Below are 19,782 nucleotides of genomic sequence, written 5' to 3'. Positions count from 1 at the left end.
GGTGCGTGGGCTCAGTATTTGCAGTTCCTGGTCTCTGGAGCAACAGCCGTGGTGCATGGGCTTAGCTGCTCCTCAGCATGTGGGATCTTCCCGGACCCAGCATGGAACCTGTGTCGCCTGCACTGGCAGGCAGATTCTTTACCCCTGAGCCACCAGGGAAGCCCCACAAGTAGTTCTTGTGCCTTTTTTTTTTTTTTAACATTTTTTACCAATGACTTATTTATTTGTTTGGCTGCGTCCGGTCCCCGTTGTGGCATGCAGGACCTTTGCCGTGGCGTGAGACCTTTCTCCATTGTGGAGCACAAGCTCCAAGAGTGCACAGGCTCAATAGTTGGCAGCCACTGGGTTAGTTGCCCCCACGGCTCATGGGCTCTTAGTTCCCTGACCAGGAATTGAACCCACATCCCCCACATTGAATGGCAGACTCTCAACCACTGGACCACTAGGAAAGTCCCCTCTTGTGTCTTTAAAATATTCCCAGATATGACTGGGGAGGGATGAGTCCGTTTGTCTCTGGCTTTCAGCAACCTCAGGCCCCACCTTTGGAAGGGGCAGCTCTGTAGATCAGCCCAACGGCCTGGACCATGGGAGGACCTCGAGGAATCCATCAAGGGGTCATGGAGAGCCAAGCCAGGGGTCCCCTGGGAGCTAGATAGAGAGTCGTGGGGACTGAACGCAGCTGGTGGTGGGCCCAGGTCAGGGGTGGCCAAGACCACCAATGACCCACAGCTAGAGGGAGAGGGGCCCTGAGGAAGCAACATGAGAAAACGCCCAGGGAAGCAGAGACCAGGGCCTTGGGGCCACCAGCAGCCTCACAACTGGTCCCTCCCACCTTCTTTGCCCTAAGCCACTGGAGCCCCCCGCTTTATGTGGGTCCTCCACTTGAACCCCGGTGGGTGTTACAGGTGCTGCTAATCCCATCTCTGGGCCCTGGAACAGAGTGGGTGTAAGTGGACAGCTATCTGAAGGGTGGAGGAATGGATGAGCAAAGCAGTGGCTCCCAGTCTCCCATCCCCAGCTGCGTGGAGCCCCTCTGGCCTCCCCAGTGGCCGCCCCACATCCTCGTGGAGACCCGGCGGTGCAGCGCCCCGCAGGCCTGCTGTGACGGAGCAGGGCAGCCGCGCCTGCCAGGCTGGAGAGCAGGTGCCCAGGGCTCCCACTCCCTCCCAAAGCTTGGCTCTGACCTGCTTCCTGGGGACACAAACAGGTCTGACGAGTTCCTCGGCAGGCAGTGGCGGCAGCTGAGTCCTTGGTTTCCAGGAAAGTCAGACTCTTCGAGAGCAGAGGGAGCAAGGCCTGGTGGAAGAAGGGCACTTTCTGGAATGTTCCTCCCCCTCCAGCTGGGCCATCCCCACTCGTGCTCCCAGACATTGCCCCTTGGGTCCAGCTCCTGGGAGTCCCAGGCTAATAGGGGGTCACCTCTCTGCCCACCTCCCCCAGGGGGAAGGTGGGGGAGGGTCGAAGAAAAGGACCTCCTTGTTGAGACCCCGAATTCAGTCCCTGCCCCCATGTCCTGCTGCATGGGGTAGCAGGGTGGGGTAGAGCTTACGGGTGCAGGCTCGGAGCCATGCTGTCCGGGCCCCAGCTCTGCCGCTGATCTTGTCACTTACCTCCTTTTTGTTTTCCATTTTGGTTGTTGTCGTTTAGTCGCTAAGTCGCATCTGATTTTTTGCGACCCCATGGATTGTAGCCCACCAGGCTCCTCTCTCCGTGGGATTTCCCAGGCAAGAACACTGGAGTAGGTTGCCATTTCTTCCTCCAGGGGATCTTCCTGACCCAGGGATGGAACCCAGGTCTCCTGCATTGGCAGGTGGATTCTTTACCCCGAACCACCCGAGAAGCTCAGTTTTGGTTGTTATCGTTCCCTTATTGACGTGTAGGATGTTTTTTTCAAGTATATTCGGGATTTAAGATCTTTGTCGATATCTATTTTGGGGGACATTTATTTATTTCTCTATTTACGTATTTGGTTGAACTGGGTCTTAGTTGCCGCACTCGGGATATTTTAGTTACGGCATGTGAACTCTTAGTAGAGGCAAGTGGGCTCCAGTTCTCTGACCAGGAGTGGAACCTGGGCCTCCTGCACTGGGAGCGAGGAGTCTTAACCACTGGACCACCGGGGAAGTCCTTATTGATGTCTCTTGCCAGTATCTTCTCCAGCGTGGGCCTTGCCTTTACAGGCTCTTCACGGTGTCCTTTGCTGAACGGAAGTTTTCAGGTGGAGGTCCAATTTCTGCCCTTTTATTATTTGGTGGGTGCTATGTATGCCATGTTTAAGAAATCTTTGCCCCCCACTTAAGCATCCCTGGAGGCCGCCTCCTCCTCTCCGCCTTCTCTGCCTCTGTCTGGCTCCTAGCTGCCAGGTCTCTGCTGGCCCAGTCCCACCTCCTCCCCACTGTGTCCCCACCCCAATTCTTGTCCTCCTCACTGCACGATATTCCCGCCCCGGGACAGGGCTGGCTCCTCTCCGTGTCCCCAGGACTGGTACCAGGGCTGGCACCGCACTAGGTGCTCAATAAAAGCTTCATAAATGAAGGCAGTGTCCTGGGCCCCAGCTGCGGATCATTAAAACTGTCAATTAGTTCTAAACATCAGCTCATCAGGAACATTTGAGCAAAGCCAGGAAGTAAAAAGTTTTGGAAAAACCAACAGCATAGGAATGTTTCGCTTTCTCCCCAACTGGAGCATTAATCACGAGAACTCAGACCTTGTTAGCATTATTTATTCTTGCTTTTGCCCCTGACCCACAAGCCAGGGAGTCTTCTCTTCGCACATGTTGACCACAGGGGCTCCTCAAAGGCCACCCCTCCCGTCTGAATGTGTGGGGGGTTTCGGGGGGGAGGGTCCGTGGTCTCCGTCTAGTCCTTCTCTTCGCCATGCGTGATGACGTAACACAGGTTCCTGTAGTCCAGATTGCCACACACATCTGGCGGGAAAGCGGCAAACATCTGCTTGACCTGGGGAAGGGGCCGGGAGTCAGCCTGGACCAGGGCCGAATGGGGGACAGAGCCAGGGGTCACCCAAGGGCGTCATGCAGAATGTCCCTCCCCTTTTAGCAGATGTGGGGGGGTGAGCACTAAGGCCAGGCCGGCAGCCACCCCCACCCATCCTTGTTCCCTTCCAAGGAGTCAGGGGAAACCCTGTCAGCAGGCCCCTGAAAACAGGACACTTCCCAGGAATGCTCGGTTGGCAGGGGCGGGCAGTGCCCTGAAAAGCTTGCTCTTACCTCCTCCTCACTGAACCGGTCTGCCTGCGTCATGAGCTTCTCTTTGATGCTGCTCAAGGGAGAGAAAGGGTCACCTTCAGGGGAAGGAGGGAAAGGGCCACTCTGTGTGTGGACACACAGACCCTGAGGGGGCAGCCCAGGAGGACACCAGCCAGGGCCAGCCCTGCAGCCCCCAGCTGGCTGTGTGGCCTCAGGCGACCACTGCAGCGCGCAGCTTCCTCTGTAACCTGGACTCTCCTCTTTGCATCGGGGGAGGGCCCAGTGAAATAACCTGGGGGCCCCAGCATGACATGGTGGCCACTCCGATGTTGCACTGTGCACTCTGCAGGTACAGATTGTGTGTGCGGCTGCCGCATCGTGTCTGACTCTTTGCGGCCCTGTGGACCGAGTAGCCCACCAGTCTCCTCTGTCCATGGGATTCTCCAGGCAAGAATACTGGAGCGGGTCAGTTGCCGTTTCCTCCTCCAGGGGATCTTCCCAGGTTACAGAGGAGAGCCTCTTTGCCCTGGTTCTAGACACACTGCTTCTTCAGCTTGTGATTTTTGCTGACATCCGTAAGGTGCTTTGGAGCGTGATGGTGCTTGCACTCAGCCAAGGGGCAGGAAGGTGACCCAGCTCCGTGTCTTCCTGGGCCAGCCCAAGTCTCCTTTGCTCCTCCCAGCCCTGGGAAGTGAGCACTTTTATGCCGCTTTTGCAGAGAGGTCAGCGGAGGTTCAGGGTGGGTACTGATTTGCAGTGGTGGGGCCCTGTCCTCTTGAGTGGTTAGGGAGAGCAGCTGCCCACGGTGGGTCAGGCCTGCCCGGGGGAGGGGGGCGGGGGAACTGGTGAAGTGGCCCGACGTGGGATGTTTGAAGCTGTGGGGGAGGGCCTGGTGCCCCCAGGAGCTTGGGGTTGGGGGGCGTGGTGGGCAGGGCCGCAGTGCGCAGGGGCAGGGCCAGAGGGCTGACCTGGGCTGTGGGGATCCACGTGCTCCGCGATGCCACAGCCTCGTTCCCCCTGAGGACCGACGCACATTTTCCATTATTTATGTTAGTACAGGACAGTCACAGTTTCCAGCTCTGCACGCCGGGGATTTTTCACAGACTCTGTCTCAACCAGAGCCTTCTCTGTGGCCTGCCTGGCGGGCAGCCATGTCTTTCAGGCCCCATAGCCTGAGGATGGTGGCTTTGGGTCCAAAAACGGGGTCCCCCAAGGGTTCCTCCCAGCCCTGACTTTGCTCTGGTGGGAGTGAAGGTGGGTGACAGGAGAGGGGTGGGTGGAGGCCACTCCAAGCGGTACCCTCAGTGCCTCCTGAGGTCTCCAAGATTGGGGTGGGAACGTGGACTCTCAGAGCTGGGTAACGGGAGGGCTGCAGCCTGAAGCCCTCAGGAATACCTCCCCCACCCCTGAGGAGAGGGTGACTCAAAACTTAGGGGGGCGGGGGGACTGTAAGAATGTCTGGGGGACAAGACATTGTTCCCCACTTCCTCCCTGGCCCCCTGCCCTCTCCTGCCCCACCTCCATCACGTGCTGACGCTAACAGAAAGCACAATTAGCCTCTAGCCGATGCCTGAAGCAACCTGGTAATTGGTCAGGAAGCCTGTGACTGAGGAAGAAATCTTGCCTGCCCAGGGCCACCCACAGGCCCACAGAGTCCGTGGAGGCCTGAAGGGGTGGCTCAGAGGTCAGCTCAGTGTGTCAGCCCCTGGACAGGCTGCCTCTGCCCAGCCCGCCTTGCCCCCAAGTCTTGGCTCTCTGCCCTGTACTCCCGCCAGGCTGAGGCTCCCGGGCATAGCAAGCATCAGTGCTCCCACGTTCAAGGATGCCAGACCAGCGACGGCCGGACAGCTGCCCACGATGGCCTCCTTGCTCTCTCTGCAGCCCCAGAGGAGTTGGGTCCTTCCTGTGGCTCCACCTCCATCCCTGCCTCCACTCGAGCCAAAATCTGGCCCATTCCTCTTCCAACACCCTGGATCCCATCAGTGCTGGCCTCTTGTATTTCATTCACCCAGCTGCTCTCCTCTCTCTATCCCTGTCAATCAAGACCCTTGCGCAGCTGCAGCCCTCTTTTCTCCTCCTCCAGGCTGGCCTCCGTGTTGCTCCTGCCTAACTCTTCTTAGGCTCTCCCGTGCCCCACTGGCCCCTGCCGCCCAGGGTCCAGGGCTGCCGCACACGGGCCCTGCCTACCACCCACCCAGCCCCCAGCACACACAGCCCTCTCCTCCTAAACAGGCCGAGGCCTGGCTCTTCTCTTGCTGTATTCCTGCATCTAGAATGTTCTCTGCTCCAGCCATGACGATCCTCAGTCATCCTTCAGGGACCACCCACCTCTGCCCCCACCACTTCCTCCCTTGCCACCGGGAAGCCATCCCCTGGGGACCCCACATTCCTGGCACACTTCCCCACAAACGGAGACCCCGAGGCCCAGGAAGTGGAAGGGAGATCGAGGGATGGCTAACCTGGGCAGGGCAGCGGCCTCCTGGCTCCCGGCTGGAACCTACCTGAGTTCTGGGCGGGAGAGGAGCCTGGGCCACCACCCCCACGTCCCTACCCGAGTCCATCTCTCCCCTGAGCCTCTGGGAAGAGAACAGCCAAAGCAGAGGGCGGAACAACTTACAAGTCAGCCTTGACGAAACCTTTCCCTTCAGCGTCGAACACCTTGAAGGCGTGGAGAATGGTCTCCTCGGGGTCCGTACCTAGAAGCAGCAGACACAGGATAAAGAGGGCAGTCAGCAGTTGGCACTGGGTCCCAGGGCCCCTGTAGAGGCCAAGGGTTCAGGGAGCTTCTTCCCCAGCTTCTGGTCCACAGTGAGGCCAGAGAGAAGGGAGTTCTCTGAGAACCAAGGAATAGTAATAGTCACCAAGGACGCTGTGCTGAGAGCCAATCAGCCTGCACTCTACCTGGAGTCCCCAGCTAAGCGCTGGTTGTCGTTCAGCCGCTCAGTCATGGCTGACTCTTTACAACCCCATGGACTGCAGCAGGCCTCCCTGTCCTTCACTATCTCCCGCAGTTTGCCCAAGTTCATTTACTAGGCATTTACTACCTGCTTAACCCTCCTGACCACTGGCCCCATTTTACAGATGAAAAAACTGAGGCTCAGGGAGGTTAAGTGACTTGTCCAAGTTCTCATAACTGATGCCCTGTGATTAGGCTGTGGGTAAAGGAGAAAGAGCTCTTACTTGGGGGCTGTAGGCTCTGGCAGCGACATTGGAGGAGTCTGAGAGGTTGTTTAGGCCAGAGGGGGGGCAGGTGGGTCAACAGGGTAGGTGGGGTGGAGGTGGGCACTGGGAGAGGCAGAGGGCAACCAGAGCAGTTCTGGTTTTCTCACGTTTATAGTGTGGGCTTTGGGGACAGATGTCATTAGAAGACCTGGTTCTGCTAACACAGTGGGATTGAATACCCAGCCCCCTGGTGGTACAGATGGGGAAACTGAGGCCCAGAGGGAGGAAGCGTCTCATCCAAGGCCTCAGGGACTGTGTGAATGGCAGCGGGTGATCTGGTAACCCTTACCTGGCGCTCTTTCCCCTCTGTCACACTGCCCTCCCTGTTCACTGGGAACCAAGGGCTGTCCCCTTCCTTCTTAAGGCTCAGCTGTATCATCGCTGAAATGGAGACCAAGGTGGGGTTTGCTGCCTGTCTCCCAGGACTGGTTAAGATAACATGTCCTTGATGGTAAAGTGAAGTCTCTCAGTCGTGTCTGACTCTTTGCGACCCCATGGACTATAGCCTACCAGGCTTCTCCTTCCATAGGATTTTCCAGGCAAGAGTACCAGAGTGGGTTGCCATTTAATGGTAAAGGGCTTGCCAAACATTACTCTATCGTGACCGCAAACATATCTAGGTACTCTGTGCCAAGTCCATCCTGCAGCGTCACCATGTAACCCTGTGCAACCCCAGCACACCACATGTGGTAGATATTGATGTCTCCAGTTTGTCAAAGAGGACACTGAGGCTCAGAGAGGTTCTGTTGCTGGCCTGAGGTCTCCAGTTGTAAGGGGAGGGAGGTTTGAAGACAACTGTTTGAACCTCCGAAGTCCCCCTATTTGTTCTGCCCCTTTGTGTTCCTGATTCTCAGAGTGGGTCAGGTCATCCGTGACTCCCCCATCAGACCGGGTCAGGGCTGTCTGTGCCTCCTCTTTAGGATTGTCCAGGACAGGACAATGTCTGAGTCTCTCAACATTTCTGAGACTGGCCCTGAGTGACTGGGCTGGGCTTAGTGCTGGCCTGGTGGCCTGGGAGCTCCTGGAAGCAGAGGTGTGGGCCTCTCCTAGGCAGGGTGACAGAAAGCCAGTGTGCCCAGGCCACAGGCTCAGCCTAGGGTGCATCGGAGCCTGGCCTTGCAGGAGGAGGGGCTGGCCAAGGGGTTGTGGTAAGGGGCCTGCTATTTGGTCTCGGTCTCCCTGGGTCTCTGGAGGGGCCTCTCTGCTGGGGCAGGCTGGCTCTAGCCCACCTTCCTGAGGGCCAGCTGTATGTGAACTCGTTGCCCTGGGTTCAGGCCCCATGGCTGGACGTTTACCACCTGCTAGTCCTCCCCTCCTCTCAGAGAGGGCCTCCCCTCTGCCGACTGCAAACCTCATCCAGTGGGTGGCAGATAGGCCACCTCCCCTGGTCACTTCGTGGCAAAATGTCCTCATCCCGATTAGAGGGACGAAGCGGTGCCTGCCCAGCCCCCCAGCCCCTGTCCCTACTGCAGGCTTGGCCAAGTTTGCATGACAGGCTCAGCTGGAGCCCCAGCCGTGGCGCCCCTGTGAAAATGAGAAAAAGGTGCAGTCTAGGGTCAGAGCGCTTAGCTCAGTCATAGACCGACACGCGTTCCGGGACTCACTTTGAAGTCACTGGCTGGAGTCACGCACATCTTTCCCTGGGACTGAGCCCCCAGTCCCACCCCCTGGACTTCTGCACCCCTCGAGGAGGTGGCCGTGGTCCCAGGAATAACCCCTCACAGCTGGCCAGAGGGGGGCCCGGTGGCACTCCTCTGCCGATTGGACAGCACCAGGTGGCCGTGGGTTCAGCAGTGGCCCCCAGGTCCTCATGCCAAGAACCTGGAAATGTCACTTGGAAAAAGGGCCTTTGCAGATGTAAAGAAAGGGTCTCGAGATGGAGTGACCATCCTGGTTCATCGAGATGGGCCGTAAAACCAGTGACAAGTGTCCTTACGAGAGTGAGACAGACAGAGACAGCCAGAAGAGGAGGGGGCGGTGTGACCCCCAGAGGCAGAGATGAGAGCAAAGTGGCCACCGGAAGCCAGAAAAGAATAGGAAGGCGTTCTCTCCTGGAGCTACTCAGTGGAGTGCGACCTGTCAGATTGCGGACTTCCAGATTGCAGAACTGAGGGAACACACGGCTGGTGTTTGAGCCTTCAAGTTCATGGTCATCTGTTTCCGTGGCCTCAGGAAACTAACACAAAGCACGTCTTACAGTCGGGGAACCACGGTGCAAAACGCAGATAAACCTTGCCCAAGGCCACTCTCAGGGCCAGCGGGGGGCCAGCTCTTCTTTTTTTTCTATATTTAAAAAACATTTTTACAATTTTTTGGCCATGCCACAGAGTGTGTGGGATCCTAGCACCCCAACCAAGGATCAAACCTGCGCCCCTTGGAAGGGCAGAGTCCTAACTACTGGACCACCGGGGAAGTCCGAGGAGGCCTGGGCTTAAACCCAGATGGAGCTGAGGCCCAGGGAGGGTATCAGGCATGGACAGCCTGAGAGTGGGATGATGATAAGACCCACCCCTCAGGGCAGCCCCAGACCCGGCTGGCCCTTCCTTCTGACCACAGAATCCCAGCCCGGGCCTGATGCCACATCTCAGGGGAGCGCAGTGGTTAGAGCTGGAGACGGGTCAGGGCTCCATTCCTGCCACTTCGATGCTGGGGCACCTGGGCAGGGGTGTGGCCCATCTGAGCCTTGACCTCCCCACCTATGAATCCTTCCCCAGAGGAGAAGCACAGCCTGCTCTGGGGTGGGCCATGACAGCTTCCGGGACCCCCAGCCCACCCACCCCCAGTACCACCGCCTCCTGTTGGCCACAGGTGGTAAGACAGAACATGCAAGATGAACCCAGGGCCAGGAAGGTGAGACCAGGGCGGGAGCACTGTCCTGCAAAGGGCTTTCTTGCAAACTGTCCCCCTGGGCCCCTCAGTTCAGTTCAGTTCAGTCACTCAGTCGTGTCCGACTCTTTGCGACCCCATGAATCGCAGCACGCCAGGCCTCCCTGTCCATCACCAACTCCCAGAGTTCACTCAGACTCACGTCCATCGAGTCCATGATGCCATCCAGCCATCTCATCCTCTGTCGTCTCCTTCTGCTGCTGCCCCCAACCCCTCCCAGCATCAGAGTCTTTTCCAATGAGTCAACTCTTCACATGAGGTGGCCAAAGTACTGGAGTTTCAGCTTTACCATCGTTCCTTCCAAAGAAATCCCAGGGCTGATTTCCTTCAGAATGGACTGGTTGGATCTCCTTGCAGTCCAAGGGACTCTCAAGAGTCTTCTCCAACACCACAGTTCAATTCAATTCTTCAGCGCTCAGCCTTCTTCACAGTCCAACTTTCACATCCATACATGACCACAGGAAGAACCATAGCCTTGGGCCCCTCACAGCCCCACAAATCGGAAGTCATGACAATTACCCTGCTCTGTGCTGTAGAGGTGGAAACTGAGGCAGGATCTGGTGTGTGCCCCTGGGGGTTGGTGTCCAGGGCTACACCATGCCCCCAGCTGGGGTGTGCGTCGGTGCGGGGCATGTGGGCACATGGGACCGCACCTACCCATGCCCACTCGCCCATCCCCTCCTTGGCAACCCCCACCGGGGCCTCACTCACCCTTCAGCTTCTCCCCAAACATGGTCAGGAAGACGGTGAAGTTGATGGGCCCAGGGGCCTCCTTCACCATGGCCTCCAGCTCCTCATTCTTTACATTGATGCGGCCTGGGGGAGGGGAGGGGTGGAGACACCCACACATACAGTGAGGGTCAGAGGGGACCCTGCCTGCAGGCAGTCCAGGAGCCCAGAGCTCAGGACCCCAGCGTCTTGCAAAATCTCTCAACTCTACTGTCTCTTCCATCCCTCCACTCAGCCCTAAGGCCCTGCCCAACTTTTGGTGGGGGTGGTCTCAGGATGGGGGCACATTTAGCCATGGGCTGCGTCCAGCCTCACCATCCCCCTGCCACCACCTCAGCCTCCCTGGAAATGAGAGCAAGTTGGTGGTTATCCCCATTTTACAGATGAGGCCACTGAGGCCCAAAGAAGCTGTAGCACATTGGAGTGGAAGACCTGGGTCCTAGGGGCTCATGTGCTGCAGGAGGGATCCACTGGCTGCCTAGAGGCAAGGACTCTGGGATTCCCTGAGTCCCACCTCTGAATGTCTCCAGCCTCTTCCTCACCCCCAGCATTTCCCCAACCCCACTGCCCTGCTGACTCCTCCCCAACCCTCCCACTCCAGGCCTCTGCAGGGGCCACTCTTGTCCCTGAAATACCCACTTCCCTCCCCTGACCAGTCCTCTTCTAGCACTGGGGAGTCCTCTCTTGACCTTCCAGGCAGAGCCCGCCCCTCTTGGGAGCCCCCAGAGCACACCAGCCTCCAGAGCACACCCTTGCGCCAACCACCCTGACCTGCCCGCAGCCGCCCATTCTTTCAGAAAGGCCTGGACTTGGCTCCACCCCAAGCCCCAGGCCTCTGGCTGCTGGTCACCCACCCAGGGCAGCAAAGGTATCCCTCAGGTCCTCCTTGTCAATGAAGCCGTCCCTGTTCTGGTCCATGATGGTGAAGGCCTGGCGGAGACACGGGCACTGAGCAGCCACCCGCCCTCCCGCCCCCCCGCCCCAACCCCTCCCCAGAGGTCCCTGCTCCCTGGGAGGGGTGGTCCTCCCGCCCATTGTTATCTCAGCAACCTCAGTGCAGGACCTGGCCATCCCATCATGAGAGTGATGGCTACCTGGAGCTGGGCTCCTACTGTGCACCAGCACCCCCTGGGGCTTCGTGCCCATCCCTCATTTCATGCTCCCTGCAACCTCATTTTACAGAGAGTGAAACTGAGGCAAAGAGAGGGGAAAGGCTTGCTGGAGGTCACACAGCAAAGACTCAGGGGCGGGGCTGCCTGAGGACAGCTCATCACATCTGGGGCTAAGCTGCAGCCTGGCAGCCTCTAAGAGTGACATCACCACCCCCCAGGGACTGAGGGCTGACCCCACATCTAAAGGCTTTCCGTGCATCCCAGTAACCTCCCAAAGCCCCAGGGGCAGCTGACCAACCTCTTTAAACTCCTGGATCTGGGACTGATCGAACATGGAGAAGACGTTGGAGCTGGCTCCTCCTTCTGCTTTTCTCCGGGCTCTTCTGGGTGCCTGTGAGGCAGCAACCCTTTGTCGGGAGGTACCCTGTTCGTGGCACCCAACCCTCAGGCCTCATCTCCTGAACAACACTGCCCCCTGCCCCTGCCAGGACCCCAGCAGAGACACCAGGCTCCTGAAGCCTTGCAGGGAAGCAGGGTGTTTCCCAGCCCCCAGCAAGAAGCCTGCAGAGCATGAAGCCTGCAGAGCGCCCACCCTGCAGGGTCACCCTGCCACTTCTCGCCCCACCCCCGCCCCCAAATCTGGAAGGCAAGTGGTCAGCACCCAGGATGTGGAGCAGAGAGGAATGTCTTTTCTAGCACCAGCCCCCACGTGGAGGGCCCCTCCTTTCCTGCCACCCTCCCCAGTGTTCAGGGTAACACCCAGGTCCCTCTGTCCCGTGAGGTCTGTCCCTTGCCCCCCTCCCAGAGCATCACCCCCCGACCTGGGTCCCCCACACCTGCTCTGCGTGCCCTGCTCTCCCATCATTTGCTCCTGCCCTTCCCACTCCATGGGGCACCTTCCCTGCCTTCCATCAGCAAGTAGCTTCATCCTTCAGGCCCAACTCCTCCACCACCGCCTCCGAGAAGCCTTCCCTGATCAACCTCAACCCCAGGCCAACTAAGAGCTCCTGCCTTCCCCAGCTCGCCTTCCCACCGGTCTTGGGCTTCCACACCACATACCCAGAGCACACCGTCCTGCCACACCTCCCTGGGTCTGTCCCATTGAAGGGAGTCGTGGGCTGCCTTCCCCCACCCAGGGTCTGGCTCCGAGTGGGGGCCGGTTTGGAAACTACGGCCCCGGAGCTCAGGGCCTATCTTAGGGCAGCGGGTAGAGCAGGTGACCATCCTTGTGGAGGGTCTCTGGCTGGACTTCCTGTCTTCACATGTTTCTCTCCGATGTCATGGTGCTGGAGAGTCCACTCTTGGGCCTTTGCTCTCTGTTCCCAAAGCCCTCCATGGCACCTTTCCCTCAGCAGCCATCACTAGGGCCCCCATGTGCAAAGGAGCCCCAGACTCGGCTCACGATGGGGGAAAGGACAGCCGGGACTTCACACAAAAGGGGGAGGTGGAAGGGGAGCCCTCACAGAACCCCCATGCCCACTCCATCCGGCCTGTACCACCCTCTGTGTCCAGCCCCTGCTACCCCACCCCAGAGCTTCACTGGTACCCTCCTCAGTGCCTGTGTGGTCCCCCCTCCCTCCCCTAGCTCATTCCTGTCCTCCCACCCTACGTCCCCACCCCCACCCTCACCTCCATCTCCCTGGGTCCCCAGGCTCACTTGAGGAGCCGCAGCGCCTGGCTGACTTATAATTAGCTTTTACTCGGTCTTTTGTCTCCACTAATCCTTTGAAAGGGGGCTGGCAGGGGCAGCCAGGACGTTCTGATGCCGTAAAACCCCTGTAATATTTATAAATCCCTTCAGACATCATAAAGAAAGGAACCTCCCTGCAGAATTCATCTCACATAATTACAGATACATTTCCTTCTGATTAATAAAAGCGATCACTTCCGTCTGGGGGGCATATTTTGCCCTCGCTCTCCTCAGACCTCCCCCATCGGCCAGGGCATGTTCTGCCCGTCTATCCCCAGCCTTTCGTGTCATCTGGGGAAACGTCACCCTATTGTGTCCCAGACCCTGTTCTAGAACCCCGGAAGGAAGGAAGAGGTTGTTTTTCTGCTATTGCACAGACAAAACTGAGACCCAGAGCCCTGACCGGCTTTCTGATCTCCTAGCTGGGACCCCTCTTCCAGCCCAGCTGTCTTAGAAATTCCCTTTTATAATGTGTTTCTGAAGGAAATATCTCAGAGCAGAAGGTGGGTCACCCAGACCTGAATTCTAATCCCAGCTTTGCTGCTCACAGCCTCTATGATATTAAGAAAATCAGTTTTCTGTCCCAAGTCTCCTTTATAAAATGGATATCACGCCTCCCTCAGAGCATCTGGGCAGTTTCCCTGGTAGCTCATCTGGTAAAGAATCAGCCTGCCGTGCAGGAGACCCTCGCTCGATTCCTGAGCTGGAAAGTTCCCCTGGAAGAGGGATAGGCTACCCACTCCAGTATTCTTGGGCTTCCCTGGTGGCTCAGATGGTGACGAATCCACTGGCAATGCAAGAGACCTGGGTTCGATCCCTGGGTTGGGAAGATCCCCTGGAGAAGGAACCAGCTACCCACTGCATTATTATGGCCTGGAGAATCCCATGGACAGAGGAGTCCGGCAGGCTACAGTCCATGGCGTCACAAAGAGTCGGGCATGACTGAGAGACTTCCGCTTTCAGAGCATCTGGACATTTATCAGGTATCCACTGACCCGGCGCCCAGTCCCAGGACCCGGAGCCAAATCAGACCTGGTTCTTGTGCCCAAGGAGCTCACAGTCCAGCTAGGAGACAGACAACTGGTAGAGGGTGATGGAGGGAGGGAAGATGCTGAGATTTCAGAGAAGCCACTGTACTCCCGGGTGCTAAGGGCAGACCTCCTGGAGGGGGTGACTTTCAGACTGAGGCTTGGCTGAGTTAGCATTTTGAGGTCAAGAAGGACTGATGAGAGTGTGTGAAATGGAAGCATGAAAGGACAGCCCCAGTGAAGGCCCACAGGAAGCCCCAAGGGACTGGAGCCCAGGGACAAGGGGAGGGCGGCAGGGCAGGCCCCACATGGCCTGAAGGACCCCACAGCAAGGCCAGCAGCCCCCATACCAAGCTCCATAGGACCCCAGCTGTCCTAGAATAGCGACCCCAACCCCCACTAAGAAGCATGTTCTCTCAGTGAGATCAGAGCCCCTCTTCTGTCCTGAAACCTCCGAACCTGGCCCACCCTGGCCCCCTCCACCCTCCTCTTCCTTGCCTCCCCATCTTTCACCTCGTCAGCAGGCCCCACTGAGTCCAGGAAAGCAGAGACCCATGGGTGGACTGGCTGGGAGCAAGGATCTCATCAAGGGAGAAGAAAAGGTCAAGGATGTCAGTGAGAGGGACAAGCTCAGGGTCAGGGTGAATTCAGGCAATGAGGTGAAGGTCAGTATCACAAATGAAGTCAAGGTCACAGGATGAGGTCAGGGTCAGCAGGCAGGGCAGCGCCAGCCTACCATGGTCTGGAGGGCTCCCTCGAGCTCCGGCAGGGCTGGGGGAGCTCGGCGACGGCTCTTTAAATAGTGCTCCAGGGCCGGACCACAGTTTGGAAGGTGACAGAGGACACGGCGGGGGCAGCCCTGCCAGGCACCTGTTGGGGCCATTCAGAGCGGGTGGGACTGTGGCTTCCGGAGACCATCCAAGCCACAGGATCTCTACCAGTGGGGGGCCAACCGGATCTCTGCAGCCAAGGGCCCAAGGCCCAAGAAGGGGCTCCTGGCCGAGGACACACAGTAAGGTGAGGCCTGGAACCAGCTGGGAAGACTTGGCCTTGGACCATGCAAGTTCGGGACAGCTCCCAAGGCAGGGCCACCCACGCCAACTGGGGAGCCGACCCCTTGAGCCGTGTGACTCTGGGTGGGACACCACCCTCCAGAAGGCTCGGTCCTCTTATATGAGAAGTGGGGAGAACGTGACGCCCCACCCCCGCCGGTCAGCCCGTGGGGGGGTTTCTGCATCAGCATGGCCCCCAGGGACCCCTCAACCAATAGGACCACCACCACCATTACCAGGGAGTTGAGAAAGGAAAGAGACAAACCAGAAGAATGGAGGTGACTCTGGAGAGGGACAACGGAGAAATCACATCCCCATCCATCCGGCCACACGCACAAACTGGGATGGGGCCCGTCCCCACCAGGCCTGGGCCAGTCCAAGAATTCTCCAGTTTGTGTGCCAAGCCAAGCCTGCACCTGCCCCTGGCAGGCCTCCCGTGTGTCCAGTGCCGCCCGGCTACCCAGTCCATCCTGCCAAGTCGGCCCCCGCCCAGGACCGCCACGTCTGATGAGCTGCCAGGCCCGGGAGTGCTGGGCTCGGGCCGTGAGCCCACCCACCCTCAGGCACAGGACAGCTTAACTGTCCCCAGAGCTGGCCGTAGGCCGCCAGGCCCGGGTACGGCTGATCCCCCGTCCTGGGGGTGGGGGGGACTGTGATGACAGAGAAAACAAGAAGCTAACACTTGTAAAACACCGACAATCATGCTGCGTTCAAAAGCCTGTATGTTCACCCTGCCTCCTTTACCCCACTTTCCAGGTGAGGAAATGGGCTCACAGGAGTTAAATCACTCATCCCAGGCTGATCTCAGTGCTCCCCTCCCTGAGTGACCCGGACTGGCTGCCTGACCAGACCCTTGACCTCTCCATCACCTCTGATGGAATTTGTTGCTCTGAGCTGAGGCCAGACCCTGCCATACTGCCATATTGGTCCCCTGGTTGGACAGGGACCAACCAGACAGGCCACAGGTGTTCAGAAGGTCAGGGTGAAAGGAAACCGGCTCTGGACGCAGAAGGTGGGATTCCAGTCCCTGCCCCACCTTGACCCACTGAGAGATGAGCGGTGTGAGCATGGCAGGTGCCCGTCCCTCTCTGGGCCTGAGCAGAGGGGCAGGTGACCACTGTTTGTGCCAGCCTCAGGGGAGCAGCCCTTCCTGACCCATCCCTGAGCCTTGCCCTGGAGGCTGCTGGCTCGGGACTTGCTGAGCGCAGAGATGATGCCATCCGGGGCTACCACCCCTGCTTCCTGCTGGCCGGAGGTGTCTTTATGGATGTCTCTGGGCTCCTGCCTCCAAGGGTCACTGCGCAGGACCACGCAGGGGCTCCTGAGGGCGCAGGACAGCTCCTGAGCACACAGAGAGCCGCCCAGCCTGCCGGGACGGGGGACATCCAAGAGGGGATCGTGATGAAAGGCGGAGTGGAGTGACGGCAGAGCTTACAAGTGCTTAGCAAACAAGTCCCCACAGTTTCCCCCCCCCCCGGCCTCCTTCTCCTTCATATTAAGAAAGCAGGAAGAGCTGATCAGAAGTCTGGTGGAGACCGTGGAAACCCTTGGGACAGATGGTCAGGAAAAACTTGTCCCCGGGGTAGGGGAGTAGCGGGAGAAGTGAGGAGCATGCATCGGTCCTGAGTAAGAGAAGCTCTGAGTTCTGCCCGAGCTGCGGACCCTCACTCAGCAACACACAGACCCTCAGTTTTCCCCATCTGAGAAATGGTGCCAGCAACCTGGCCGCCTGGAAGCAGCCGTCAGGCAGTCCAGTGCCATGGGAAGGCGGTGGCTCTGGAGTTGCTGGCAGAGTGCTCGCCCTCCCCCTCCCCCTCGCCATGGGTGGAATTGTTGATGAAACTCACCGTCTCAGTCCCCCTTCAGCCTGATGGGGCCAGGGCCAGTCTGTGACCACTGCTGGCTCACATTGTTCAGCTCAGCTGACCACAGGAGATGGCCAGTTGCTGGGGTCAGAGAGACCCCTGAGGGGCTTGGTGCCTCCTGGGGCAATGAGCCTTGGAACTGGAATTCCAGCTTGGCCCCAGGGAGTCAGAGGACTTAGCCACTTGTGAAGAGCAGCCCACTTTCCAGAGATCTACCCTGAGGTCTCCAGGGTAACCAAGCCAGGATGGGAAATTGAAAGAGACCAATTGCCTTAAAACACAGCACCCCGCCACCCCCACCCCCTGCCACCCCGCCGTCCTGCAGGGTGACAGCTGTCACCAAGACCACATGAGAGCAAGCTGGAGCAGGTAACTTTACCAGTCACCCTCACCCCTAACTTCTTGCCACCAACTCCCCATGATCAACAGGCTGTCCCCTGCCCTCCCAGGCCCACAGCCCTAGGACACCACCCCCCACTGCTCCAGACCATCGCCTTGACTTCCGATGTTTTCCAAATGTTTCTTTCATTCTCTTCCTCTGTCTTTGCCCAAGTTACATCTCCCCTCCCCCAATGGAATCACTGTCTCCAACCTCCACTCTGCAGAGGAAGGACCACCTGCATTTCCCTCACCATGACTGCCCACCTGGCCTATCGGAGCATGAGGGGGATCCATCAGCCCTCTGAGTCCAGCCCTGCCAGATCCTGAACATCTTTTGTAACTTTCCCATCAAGTGGCTGTTACTTGCATACCACCTGTGATGGGGAACTCATCTCCCACCGCCAAGCAAAGGCAACTCAAATTGACAAACACTCATCGACTGTCTACTGTAGCCCTCCACTGCATGTTCCGGGGGAGTAAGAACTTGTCTTTGACAATCCCTGCACTTGTAGTAACCCAATCAGACAGTGTATGCTTGAGTTTATTCATTCACTCATCAATTATTTAGTGGGTGCTGGGCACAGTACTGAACAAAACATGTGTGGCTCCCAGAGTGAGGGGACCCAGACAAAAAGTGCCACCACTGATACTTTCCTGGGGGGCCAGTATGTTGGGATTCTGCACTTCCACTTCAAGGGGCACCAGTTTGATCCCTGGTCTGTAGCCCACCAGGCTCCTCTGTCCATGGAATTCTCCAGGCAAGAATACTGGAATCCTTCTCCAGGGGATCATCCCCACCCAGGGATTGAATCCGGGTCTCCTGCACTGCAGGCAGATTCTTTACCATCTGAGCCACCAGGGAAGCTTTAGGATTCCGCATATGGGATTTTAGTTGTCAGATTGAGATTGTCAATTTGAGTTGCCTTTGCTTGGTGGGGGGATGAGTTCCCCATCACAGGTGGTATGCAAGTCGCAGCCACTTAATGGGAAAGTTACAAAAGATGCTCAGCATCCAGCAGGGCTGGCCTCAGAGGACTGATGGATCCCCCGTCTGCTATGATAGGCCAGGTGGTTAGAAGCCTCTCGGTGGGGGCAGTCATGGTGAGGCAGAGGCAGGTGGTTCTTGCTCTGCAGAGTGGATGTTGGAGACGAGGCCAAAAAAAAAAAAAGTGGCACCAGCCATGCATTCAGAGGGGACATTTTGGGCTGGAACCCAGTGAATTGGGCCATGAAGGATGAGGAGGGCAAAGTGGCAGAGGGCATTGCTCTGGGAGGAGGGCAGATAAAGGTGTGGATGTCTCAGGGCACCCACAGAGCAGCTCAGATATGAAGGCGCTGAGTGGGAGGGGCCAGAGTCCGGTGGGAGGGGCCAGAGTCCGGTGGGAGAGGGGAGGAGAAGGGGCAGGGCTGCTCAGTGGTGACATCCCAGCCATTAAGAGGTGACCTCCAGGGCCCAAGCAGAACTCAGCAAAGAGTCTCCCCAGACCTGGCTTGGGGCTCCCTCCTCTCTTGGTTTAGGGAGACTCTTGGCTGACTTAGCAGAGGAGTCCTGCCCCTTCTCCTCCAGCAGCCTTCAAATCCTCGGTATTTTTATAGCAGGATGCTGTGGCCACAGGCCCCTTGAATGGGGCGCCTCTCCCGTGCTTCTGGAGACCAAGCATGCTCGCCTGCCTTCTCGGCCACAGCTATAAAACAGGCAGGAGGCATCCCGGGAGACATTCTTCTTTGCTTTGAAGGCTTCCTAGTCTTTTCTAAGTGGCTCCAAATGAGAGGAAGGCTCCAGACAGGGGTGGGTCTGGGGAGGAGGGGACAGCAGGGAGTTTGGGAAAAGACAGGCCTCCCCTAATTGTCCTCAAGATCTTAGTCTCCGGTCTGGTAATTAGAGAGCTGATGGAGGTGCAAGGCAACTTCCTTTGGGGTAAGAAGGGGCAAGAAAGGGCAAGGGGGCTTCCCTGGTGGCTCAGTGGCCAAGAACCCGCCTGCCAATGCAGGAGACAGGGGTTCAATCCCTGGGTTGGGAAGATCCTCTGGAGAAAGAAATGGCAACCCACTCCAGTATTCATGCCTGGGAAGTCCCATGGACAGAGGAGCCTGGCAGGCTATGGTCTATGGGGTCACAAAGAATTGGACACAACTTAGCAACTAAATAAAAAGGGGCAAAGGGAAATTGGCTATAAGTCTGGGTTCTGCTTGAAATATGAACTGCAGGATGGTGGCCCGAGTCTGGCCCCTGGTCACTTGGTGGGGGCGTTGGGATGCCTCAAGCATTTGCACAGGGACTACTGTGCCTGCAGCATGGGTTGGCTGTCCTTCGGCCAAGGCAGGATTTGCTGGTCTGGACCCTAAGTGGGGAATGTGGTCCTCAGGAAGCATGCAGCTCCCTGGTATTAGGGCCCTCCCTCCCAGAGATAATTAGGGGAGCCTCCTGGGAGTAGAAATGGCAACCCACTCCAGTATTCTTGCCTAGAGAATCCAAGGGACAGGGGAGCCTGGTGGGCTGCTGTCTATAGGGTCGCACAGAGTCGGACATGACTGAAGCGACTTAGCAGCAGTAGCAGCAGCAGCAACCTTGGAGTAGAGGACCGTCCCCTTTGCCCAATCTCTGATCTCAC

The 19,782-nt window shown here is 58.0% G+C and overlaps 1 protein-coding gene across 1 annotated transcript; it reads right to left on the bottom strand.

Moving 5' to 3' along the window:
* Positions 1-2,710: 2,710 nt before the first annotated feature.
* On the bottom strand, positions 2,711-14,646 carry MYL10 (myosin light chain 10). Its single transcript, XM_040261815.1, has 7 exons — positions 14,609-14,646; positions 11,453-11,545; positions 10,897-10,972; positions 10,025-10,129; positions 5,823-5,901; positions 3,227-3,275; positions 2,711-2,957 (listed from the first exon to the last, which is right to left on the bottom strand). Exons 1-7 carry the CDS (start codon positions 14,609-14,611, stop codon positions 2,859-2,861), a joined length of 504 nt encoding a protein of 167 aa, XP_040117749.1. The 5' UTR covers positions 14,612-14,646; the 3' UTR covers positions 2,711-2,858.
* Between the last annotated feature and the right edge of the window lie 5,136 nt (positions 14,647-19,782).

The sequence above is a fragment of the Oryx dammah genome, unplaced genomic scaffold (genome assembly GCF_014754425.2).
Source record: "Oryx dammah isolate SB20612 unplaced genomic scaffold, SCBI_Odam_1.1 HiC_scaffold_2, whole genome shotgun sequence".
NCBI classification, from domain to species: domain Eukaryota; kingdom Metazoa; phylum Chordata; class Mammalia; order Artiodactyla; family Bovidae; genus Oryx; species Oryx dammah.
This window is presented reverse-complemented; position numbering and strand designations above follow the sequence as displayed.

Excerpts from the sequence above, each read along its gene's own strand:
- MYL10 (XM_040261815.1), bottom strand. Across the intron at positions 10,973-11,452 it reads AGATCCAGGAGTTTAAAGAG|GCCTTCACCATCATGGACCA; the intron begins GTTGGTCAGCTG and ends TGTCTCCGCCAG. Across the intron at positions 5,902-10,024 it reads GTTTGGGGAGAAGCTGAAGG|GTACGGACCCCGAGGAGACC; the intron begins GTGAGTGAGGCC and ends TGCTGCTTCTAG.